Genomic DNA, 11,438 nt, shown 5'->3' on the forward strand with positions numbered 1-11,438 from the left:
TTAAGGAAGTTAAAGTATTTTCTCTTTCACAAAGGAAGGTGTTAAAAGTGTACTTTCATGGCAACAACACAAGATCCCCATAATTTTCTCCAGAATGTTGCTTTTTTGACATTTGCATGCTTCATCGTTCAGAATGCGGCTATTAATCAGGGTATATAAATAAATATTACAGAGAATCAAATTTCATATACTTTAAACTTCAGTTTTGGCACTTCATATTCGTGGAGTACATTGTCCTTAAGAAAAAGAGATACTTTGTAATGTTTGAATAATCTGTATTAAGACAATGAAATTCTAGCAGAAGTCACAGCTCGCACAACATACATGTTCAATACTTCTGTTTTTCTATAAATCTTATTTCTATTAAAATTTTATCATTTCAATAAAGTATCATTCTTTGAATATGGATTACTAGGTTGACACAGCATTACACATAACGGATCTAAACATTTCTATAAAAAAAGTCCTGGTTTTATTTTATAAGTTATCTTATAAACCAGAACTACTTTTAAAAAGTAACGCTTTCAGACTGAGCCATTCTACAGAATACTGGAATTAATTTTGCATATGATAACAGATCTACTTTTTAATTTTGAAATTACCCGGCTTTATCCTTTCAGAGCAGCTACAGAGAGTGCCAGTAAGCTGAGCCTCAGTTTGGCAGGGAATCAAGAGGATTCACATAGAAGCAAGCTAGGCAAGCAGCTTTTGTGATTCTTATGGTGAGAGCAAGAACCATGTGCCTGGCTTGGCTGTTGCAGTCTGCTCTATCGTTACTCTATGTAGAAATTTTTAGGGTTAGGCCCAGATGTCTTTGAGTTAGTTGCAGTTTACTGAGAAACTTAAAATGTGTGTTGTACTTCAGCAGATAATAAGCAGTTATTTCAGCTCTCAAATGTATTAACTTCAAGTGTTTAGAACAGTTTTTAAAGGGGAGCTGTATTTGTGAATACTACTTGGCTGTCTAAAAAGTCATAGATTTACCTACCAGAAAAATCATTGTTTTTCGTGAGTTTGGTTCATACTTAGAAAATTGAAAATGTTCTTAGTACCAAGAAAGGTACTAAGTAGAGAGACAGTTAAAAGATTTCTTTCTGTCCTAGGTACACTGCATGATGTCTTACTATAGTTTACCATGATCTATACTGAGAGTAGATGCTGCCCATCTGTTGTTCTTTGTGCCCACACACGATAAATTAATTCTGTAAAGTAAAATTGTATTTGGCTGCTTCCATTTTTAAATAGGATCTGATAACGCAGTGCTACTGGTATTTTTAAAAGCTTTGTGGAAGTGAAGGAATTCAATAGATTAAAGGTGGAATTAATTCCATCTAACCTTATCTATCTAAAACTTAAGTATCTAACTCTGAGGTATAGTAGCTCTCTGTCATTGATGGGAAGAAGGAGGAATCTCTAGAGAATGATTCTGAGATACATGGTATGGTTATCTCTGCCCATAGACTGCAGAAGGGCTCTAACGGACTGACTTAGGCTGGTTCTGTTTGGAAGGTAAATGCCATTTTGCAGTGGTTGGAAATGCTAAGAAAGGAACCATTGTAAAGTGCATGAGGATCTCAATCTACAGGCTTATCTATATTGTGTTTTTTCAGTAGAATCTGTTTGTTCCAGTGCAATACATACTTAATAAGCTACAAAAAGTAGATGATTATTTTGTGCTTGTTCTCAGTGTTTTAAGTATATTGCTGAATAAACTGACAATAAAACGTGATTTATTAAGTTACCTTTTAGGATTCATGTCAATTCCCAGAAGAGTTGCGTTTGTTGTTTTTTTTTTTTTACATGAATAATTAAGTTCTAGCAGGTTTACAACATACAAGACAAATTCTATAATTAGTGGTTTGTTTTTGTTAACAGACAGTCATTCAGAAGGTGACATTTTGTTAATCTGTTAACATTTCCCTCTAGACATTCATATTCCATTCAGTTTAATAAAGTATTTTTATAACCATGTGTACATTCCTCCTTCCCAACAAGTCTAGCATTTACTCAACCAAAGTGCTGCAGGTGTTGTATAATTTAGATTTTCAAAATACTTTGCAATCATTCTGAAACTTTAGATTCTATAAAATATTTCTAAAGGCAAAGCCAGGTAAGTGTATTGCTTGCAATAAGGGACAAAAATATGTAATTACGAAAGGTGAAATTCTGTTTCTGTGAAAGGTGAAATCACCTTTGGATCCTCATGAGCAATTTATTTCACAGTCATGATCTGTGTTGTCATTGGTAGAGATAAGAAAGGAAGATGGGATCTGAACACTGGAAGAAGAAAAAGTTAATTCTAAATAGTAAATGAAAATTATCTTTCTGATTGATCTGCACATTTCTGTAGCATGAACATTTCTATGTCCCTAAGGATTTTCTGCATATTTGGGAGGTGGAGCAGCTACTTAATTTGAAGAGTAAGATTTTGAAAGCAGATGACAATTACTTTTTTCTTCCATGTTCTTTTAAACAGGAACAGATGTCTCAGGTGTTGGATGCGATGTTTGAAAAGCTGGTTGAAGGAGGGGAACATGTCATTGATCAAGGGGATGATGGTGACAACTTCTACGTCATTGATAGGTGAATGCTGTCTTATAGCACAAAGTATTATGCAAAAAGTCTGCTGAGAAGGATCTGTTTCTCTATGTACTTGTACTTGATTCTTACTCATTTGCATGAAAGAAAGAAAATAGAACAAATGTGAAGCAGTAGAACAGTATCTGAGCTTTGGAAAGTGGTGTTTGGAAATCATCCACATGATTTATCAACATGAACTATAGAATACTCAGCACTGAACAAAGCAGTGGCTGAGCATCAGTCAGTGAGGATGGCTTAGTCATGTTTTACGAGATACCAGATTTTGTTGCTTCCCCAAAACAAAAAGCAATATATTCGTTTATATTACACAATCTCTTTATATCAGAATCTTACGTTGCTTTTCATATGTATTCATTGTGTCCTAATCTCTTCTAATTACCTTTCAAATTACTATTTTGAAAGTTAAATGAATTGTATTATTCCTTGAATGGTCATATCATAGCAATATGTTACATTTGTATGTAGTATGGTTAAAACGAAATTAAGAAACATGGATACTGTGTTTGATCTTCATTTTTAATAAATACAATTCTGGTGATCAATAGATCACTGTAAATCTAGTCTGTTTCTACAGTGAGTTGCTGTCAAAACTAGTAACCTTATCCTTCCCTTTAAAGAGGAACTACTTTTATTACTTACTGAAGTGATTGAGATGTTTCTGCAAGGTGCTTAATATAATTCAAGCAAACAAAATTATATTTGCCTGTATTTCAAATGCTTTATTTTTTGAATTTGTGGCATAAAAATATAGTGAGAGTGCTTAGCAAAGAACAGACCTCGATGCTACTCACTGTATCCATTTATTTTATTAACAGAGGGACATATGATATTTATGTAAAATGTGATGGTGTTGGGAGGTGTGTTGGCACCTACGATAACCGAGGAAGTTTTGGTGAGTTGGCCTTAATGTACAATACACCCAGAGCAGCTACAATTATAGCTACCTCTCCTGGTGCCATCTGGGGTTTGGTAAGTGAAATGCTTGTGTAATGTATTATTCATTTGTTTTAAATATATTATATAAATTGCACTGATATGCTACCACAGCATCAAAAAAAAGATTTTAGAAAGTTTTAATATTAAAACTTCTGAGAACTCCTGACACTTTTTCCAGAAACTGCAGAAGCAAACTTGAGGCTCAAGAAAAGAGTTGATTTTTTTTTGTTTTTAAAAATGTTGTTTTATTCTATTTTAATGGTAATTTTCCAAATTGCAAAATGTTTTCCCACAACTTGATAGGAAATGCCTTTGCTTTCAGAGTAAAATTCAATTATGAATATTATTTATTTATCAATGTTACAGTATTTGGATCTTTGTCCACAGTAACAGAATGTGCAAAAAGAGTAAAATTTGGTTAGCCATTCTTCAAGAATTGCGTATCAATTTAATGACTGTTCCCAAAACATTATTTTCCCATTGAAGCAAAATGTATATTTATTCATGCAAAATTTCTTTTATTTCTTTTTTAATTTGTATGACTTCTGGGATCATTGCAGAGTTTAGGACACTAAGAGAATAGCTTTAAATTGGACTGGGTTGTGTTGGCCAGCAATACTCACCTGTTGCAGTGAAGACTTATAAAACATTTCACTTTTCTCTCCAGGACATAGTCACATGAAGTTAAGAGAAGAAAACAGCATACATGTAGTTTTCCATCTGTCCATTTCACTTCAATTGCCAAATACCAAGGAATGTCCAGTTGGTTCTTTAGAGCAGCAATGAGTCTTGTTCTCCTGAAAAAGCAGAAAGTGGATTTACTGTGATCTAAGACCCAGATTCATGTATTTTGTTTTCATAAAATAAATTCTTTTTTTACATATCAATGTATGTGGGACTTTGGGATGTTGAAGAAACTTTGTAAATCAAATATTTAAATATTGTGGACTTCTTAAAGACCCAAAATTGTTTGTAAACCATCAAACACTAACTTGTTACACAGAGACTAATAAATACACAATTGACCCCCAAAAGGTTAGATTTTTTTTTCCTGTTTTGAATTAAATGGTTTATATTTGGGATAGCTGTTGTTCACACCACTCCGTGCTCATCATGTAGGCAACCTGTTTAAGCAGATCTGTCTACTGTCTAAAAGTAAACTCTATATGTATGTTCTGCCAAAAGGCAGAGAAGCTTTTCACAACCTGTTTAAGATCAGGAGCTTAATTTTAGGAGCTCTTGAATGACCTCTAGAGGAGTATCTCTTTCTCAAATGACTGTAAGAAGAGTCTAGACAGCTAGTATTATGGCTAAATTGAGTGACTATAATTGGGTAATTTGAACATCTTCAGCCATTTCTGAAGCATTTTCTACCACACGTATATTTTCTGTTACTAAACTCGCTTCTTCTCTTTGTGTTTACAGGACAGGGTAACGTTCCGAAGAATAATTGTAAAAAATAATGCCAAAAAGAGAAGAATGTATGAAAATTTTATTGAGTCATTGCCATTCCTTAAATCGTTAGAAGTAAGCTTTGTATTGCATTACTTTAATGGCTGTATCAGAGGTACTTGATAAGATTCTGCTTCTGCAGTCGTAAAATACGGAATTAAAATTTTCTCAACAATAACATTTGGCATACTTTTTTGGAAAAAGTATATAAAGACTGTACTTTGAAAGTATTTGCAAAGGCCATACTTTTTTTATTTCTGAATTTTCATGATAAAGAACAGTTGTTAACATTGTATTAAAAATTATATTTTTTTCTACTTTTACCTTCAATTTCTTGAGCTTAATTTTACTTGAGGTTTGTCAATAAAATTAAAAAATGACGTAGGAAATTTCAAAATATTTTCATTTAATGGCTATATTTTTTACATGCTTGCTTTTCTGAAATAACTTAGAAAGACTTGGTGTATAGGCTTCTTACAAAAACAGAGGCTCTATCAGAACATCTAGCTGTTAAAACTGTAACATACACTCAGAAATGCTATTCAGTAGCTCTTCCTTTTTTAGTGATTATCAAAACAGGAGAATAAAGATAGGCTGTTCTGTGTAAAGATTCATGGAAAGAAGTATGCCCTTGTGAGGCCCCACCTGGAGTGCTGCATCCAAGCCTGGGGCCTCCAGCACAAGAAAGGTGTGGAGCTGTTAGAGAGAGTCCAGAGGAGGGCCACAAGGTTGATCGAAGGGCTGGAGCACCTCTCCTATGAAGAAAGGCTGAGGGAGCTGGGGATATTCAGCCTGGAGAAGGGAAGGCTGCGGGGTGACCTTATTACAGCTTTTCAATACTTAAAGGGGGCTTATAAAAAAGATGGAAAACAACTTTTTGCTCAGGCAGATAATGACAGGACAAGGGAGAATGGTTTTAAACTAAAAGAGGGGAGATTTAGATGAGATGTTAGGAGGATATTCTTCACTCTGAGGGCGGTGAGGCCCTGGCACAAGCTGCCCAGAGAAGCTGTGGCTGCCCCATCCCTGGAGGTGTTCAAGGCCAGGCTGGATGGGGCTTTGGGCAGCCTGGTCTGGTGGAAGGTGTCCCTGCCCATGGCAGGGGGTTGGAATGAGATGATCTTTAAGGTTTCTTCCAACCCCAACCATTCTATGATTCTGTGAAGAATAAAGAGACTTTCTAAGTACAGTATTGTAATGTTAATCAAATATTTCTCATGTTTTCTTTTTTTAAATGAAGGTATCGGAGCGTTTGAAAGTGGTTGATGTGATTGGCACCAAAGTGTACAAAGATGGGGAACAAATCATTGCTCAGGTACAGTTGTTTGTTTCTTGGTTTAGTTCTTCTCTTCCAAAAGGTAACAATTGCTATACTATTTATAAACAGTACATGGTTTTAAACTATGTTGTTCTTTGTCAAAAGAAACAAAATGAATCTGGCATCTAATCTGATGGCCTGAATCTGGCAGAGGTGATACTATTTCATATACTAATTTTTTACTTACACAGTACTCTGAAAAACATCCCTTTTTGTTGGTATAAATAAACAAGTCAATATTTTTAATGTTTTTAGAAATTCTAACTACATAAAGGAATGATTATGTACACTAAAGAGTACTGAAGACCTACCTTTTTTTAGCTGTATGTGCTCTCAGACATAAAGCTTAATTTTTAGGTAGTCCTGTGTGGAGCCAGGAGTTGGACTCTGATTCTTGTGGGTCCCTTTCAACTCGGGACATTCTATGACTCTGTGATCTAGGAAAATCTTTAGGATAAGCAACTGAGATTGTCTCAACCAAAAATATTTATTGGATATCAGATACAGCCCCTAGAGGCTTATTTATACTGGAAACTCTGTAAGGGAAATCATTTGGAAGTTATGCAGAGGTGGAGAAACACGAGTAAGGATCCTAAAATCTTTCATAATTTTTTTTCCCCTTCTTTTTGTATAGGCTGTGTCTTTTCATGGAAAGGACTTGCTATCAGTTCTGTATAGTTGTTTTGATTGTTTTGTGCCTTGAGTGTGGATTTTACATTAAAAGTGGTTTCTTTGGCAGTAGGTATCAAAAAGGTTAACTTCAAGGCACTGGCTGCCAATATTTTAATGTTGCCATGAAACTAAAATTAAATTTCACATTTCATTTACTCTATTTTTTTTCTTCTACAGGGTGACATGGCTGATTCTTTCTTCATTGTGGAATCTGGGGAAGTAAGGATTATAATGACAAGGAAGGTAAAACATCCCTAAAACACATATAATTTTATTTTTTTGAAGTCTTGATGCATTCTAAGTGTTACTGTTGTTGTTTATTTTGCTTATACAACTGTTCAGCAAATCTTGCACTCAATCTCGCTCTCTCTTTTTTTACCTGATATTTCAGGGTAAACCAGATGTAGAAGAGAATGGAGCAGTTGAAATAGCTCGATGCTCAAGAGGACAGTATTTTGGAGAACTTGCTCTTGTAACTAACAAACCACGAGCTGCTTCTGCATTTGCTCTTGGCACCGTAAAATGTTTAGGTATTGTTCAATAATATTTCATATCTAATATAAAATTAGATATTATGTATTTGATTGTTTTAATTGTGAACTCCATCTTTCTCCAGCATATAAGATTAAATAACTGTTACCCTCATTTGATTTTTTAAGCACATCACCTATTACTATGCATTCCTATTTAGTTTATTTATATGCAAAAATTATTTGTAATTAATAATTGGTATTGAACACAAATTCTCCAACATTTTTCTGATTACATGGAAGTAAATTTTGCTTCCAGGTAGTGCAGAGAGTATTGCTGCAAACCTTTTATAGTTATCAGAGAAATCTGTCCAACACAGCAGCCAGGTAAAGAATTTCTTTTCTCAGTATACGATCACCCAAGAAATAACTTTATGGTAAAACTTCTGTCCCATTTTATCACCATGACTTAAGCTTTAACAAATTCTTTGTCTTAACCAGCTGTTAATTTAATCATTCTGTCACGCTGTAGCCTGCTTATAGATAACTTCTTCTCACCCATTACTTTTCATAGTCTAATGTTTAGTTTCTACATGCCTGCATCCAGTAATGGATGACTGTAAAGACAAATCTGGCTTCCTTGAAATGATGGTTTGATTACCAAGCAAGTAACCAAAAAGTTTCTTTCTTTCTTATGAATTTACTATTTTTTAAAATCCTTCCCTCCAAACACACCCAGATGAACAGGCAATAAAAATTAAAAATCATAGAGAGAAAAGAATGAGAGGCAGTGGTGAGGAAGAATGTCATCACCCAGCATTGGTGAGTCACTAAGATCTCTGGCACTTCCAGAATGTCAGAGATCTGAACTTTTCTCAGGAGCCAAGAGACTACAGGCCACCAGGTTGGAAGCTAATTGAAGTATGAGGTTTCCTCCCTGACCTGTTGGCTAGAATGACAGATAACATCATACAGTCAGGGAAGGAAAACATTCTGGTTGGCTAGAGCACATTGACACAACATGTGAATCACTGTTTCCAACTTTTCCTGTTTGCTGGAAATAAATACGTTAGTCTCCACTGTGAGTGGAAACAAGTGAAAAATGGCAAGGAAATATGCTAAGGTAGACCCCAAATATAGCCAACAACATCAGCAAAGGATGCATTTTTTTTGAAAGCTCAAGGGCCTTAAGACCGTATTCTGTGGAGGAGTCCAGGCCCCTCCAACTTCTCCAGGAGCTCTTGCATCACGTAAATCTTAATTCAAAAATATTTTCAAAATGAGAAACCCAGCAAATTCTAAGTTCATTTATGAAGTATCAAGACAGCAGTATGTTGGTTGATCTTGTTTATGGTACGGTAAGTGGTTCTCTTCTGTGTAAACAAAGTGTATGCCTCAGTACTGTCTTTCCTGTTACCATTGAAAATTTTACATTGGAATGTCATCTAAGATTGGTGCCAGCAACTGACCAGCACATCATATTCTTTCTCTTTCTCTCCCCTTTTATCTTAGTCATGGATGTGCAGGCATTTGAAAGGCTTTTGGGACCTTGTATGGAAATTCTGAAAAGAAACATTGCAAACTATGAAGAGCAGCTAGTTGCTCTGTTTGGAACAAACATGGACATTGCTGATACCAGTGCATGAACTAAACATTGGAGCAACAAGATCTGTTATGATAATATAGCACAGTAGTGGTTAGTCCACTGAGAAATTGTCTCTCTTCCTATAGATGCCAAGCATTTTCTGTGATTTTAGGAGCGGGTTTGGGGGTATTTTTGGACTTATTACAGTGGAAATACTAGTAAACAAAATAGGAATTTAATAAATTGTGGGCTTGATTTTTGAAAGTGCTCAGCACTGATGGTTCCATCTGACATTAAGAAGACCTGCAGTGGCACAGCACCTTTGAAAATCAAGTCCTTTAATGCAACATTTCCATAAAGAGTAGATTTCAAAACAAACCCACGTGATGAACTTGTTAAACCAGCTTCTGTTCTTCAAAATGGTTACAATTTTTCTGGGAAGACTGTTAGTTTGAATGTGGTATGTTGAAAGTATTAGTGCACACAAAGTGTTTATATGTATTAATACAGAAGATATACAGTAGATATTACTTTCTGACTATTACGGTTGTCATGATTTTATGTTGCATTTATCACGAGTGTAGTGAATCACAAGACTAATCGTAAGATAAAGCATGACAATGCATTTTGTGTAACGCTCATGACCCAAATCTGATTTTTAACATTTTGTAATTTGTCTTAAAGTCCTCTTTGTTTAATAAGTCATGTTTCAGCACGACATTGTAATATCTTATGCAATTTAGAGGACTTGTATATTTTTGCAATAAACTGCATTTTTTATTAGTTACATGTATTCTGTACAGTCTAGAGTGAGAACAGCTGACAAATTAACCTTAATGCTTTAAAAGCAAAGGTAGAGGTTGTTGTCATGTTCTGCCTAATCATGCATAACCTATATTGTTTTACTTCTCCCTTGTTTTATATTCATGCATTTTGTCTTCTCTATCTATGCTTGTTCTCTAGTTAGTTGTTTTTTTAGATTTCACCTTTTTTATCTGTTAAATCTTTTACCTATTTCAACTGATCTCTGTATATCTCTCTTCTTGCAGTCTAATCTTAGCTATCAAAGACCAGATCCAATTACTGATGTGACTGATACTGAAAGCCATGCTAAACTAAGCTTGTTCTTGAAAAATCCTTATCAGCAAGTACAAAAGTATTATTGAATTTTAAAGATCAATAGTTCAAAAGCTTTGTACAAGTCTGGAAATTATGCTGCTGTTAAAGCTAACATGTCCTGCTTTCAAAACCTGTAGGTCATCATAAAATAATACCTTTTTAGCCATAATAGCATGGGATACCTTCTGAGACTGAGGAGAGAGACTATCATCTTAAATACGAGCACAGGGCTCATTGCTTACAAAGGTCTGTGACTGGAAATTTCAGGCACAGTCCAGTTTTAATACTGCTTACTGACCTATCTGTTGATGTATGTGGAAAGCTAGTGCACGTAATGGCAACTGGCAGTGGTTCTGCCAAAATGGTACTACAGGAATTGTAGGGAGGGAGGCTGCTTGTGCCCTGTTTTGAATACCTGAACGATAACATCTTTCCTTCTTAGATAATGACTTTTCTAATGCCCTATATTTGTGTATGTTGATGTAATTATTACCCCATAGTTAGTGATACGTTCTGACAATTTATATAATCATACCTGCATATGAAATTATGATTATATAATTATAATATATAATTTATATCATACAGTATGATGTAAATTATAAGGCAAATTATTAACAAAACAGAATCTGAGCAAAATTTACAAGTGTCATGTTTTTTAACCTAGAAACCTGGTATGAACAATTACACATATAACTTGCCTTTGTACTTTTGATTTATGGAAAAAAAGAGAAGCCTGTTACACTAGAAGGAAATATCAGGTAACCAAAATCTACACACTTGTCGTTCTGTATGCTTAATCTCTAAAAGCTACCTATATTTTGCACTAGCTTAATGTGATTAAGAGAAATGCTAGAAATTACTTGTATGGCAGTAAACTACAATCAAGGCCATAAATGCCAGTCACGATATTTTCAATATTGTTGGTTATATTTAAAGTTTCCTTACAATAAACGACACTTTTATATATATAAATATATGTTTATTGATATTGTTGTGTTTTAATTCCATTATTATAAAGCTGCAAGTGAACTATTTATATTCATTTATTAAAACATTCCTAATTCTTAACAGTTTCATGTCGATTTTCATAAATGAAGTGATTCAGATACTCTAGCTACTCAGTAGAGACAAAATATTGGTGTGGTATTTGTCACAGCTGCTTTGTATTTGATGATTTGCTTGTAGTTTATAGCTGGGAAGAAGATGTGGTAGTGGGGAGTGACAAATTTAAGATAATCAGGCACTTTGGATGTTTTGGGTCGCAAAGTCTGGCTTACTGTTA

The 11,438-nt window shown here is 34.5% G+C and overlaps 1 protein-coding gene across 2 annotated transcripts in view; it reads left to right on the forward strand.

Annotated features, from left to right (window-relative positions):
• Positions 1-11,042, forward strand: part of PRKAR2B (protein kinase cAMP-dependent type II regulatory subunit beta) — an 81,374-nt gene extending 70,332 nt beyond the window's left edge. For both annotated transcript variants that reach the window (XM_013190782.3, XM_013190783.3), the window contains 7 exons: positions 2,477-2,583; positions 3,417-3,570; positions 4,963-5,064; positions 6,230-6,304; positions 7,157-7,222; positions 7,371-7,509; positions 8,962-11,042. In XM_013190782.3, the coding sequence (XP_013046236.2) occupies positions 2,477-2,583; positions 3,417-3,570; positions 4,963-5,064; positions 6,230-6,304; positions 7,157-7,222; positions 7,371-7,509; positions 8,962-9,095 (777 nt within the window). In that variant the 3' untranslated portion in view covers positions 9,096-11,042. The remainder of the gene's footprint in view (positions 1-2,476; positions 2,584-3,416; positions 3,571-4,962; positions 5,065-6,229; positions 6,305-7,156; positions 7,223-7,370; positions 7,510-8,961) is intronic.
• The last annotated feature ends 396 nt before the right edge of the window (positions 11,043-11,438 follow it).

This window comes from Anser cygnoides, chromosome 1, assembly GCF_040182565.1.
Source record: "Anser cygnoides isolate HZ-2024a breed goose chromosome 1, Taihu_goose_T2T_genome, whole genome shotgun sequence".
In the NCBI taxonomy this organism is placed as follows: Eukaryota; Metazoa; Chordata; class Aves; order Anseriformes; family Anatidae; genus Anser; species Anser cygnoides.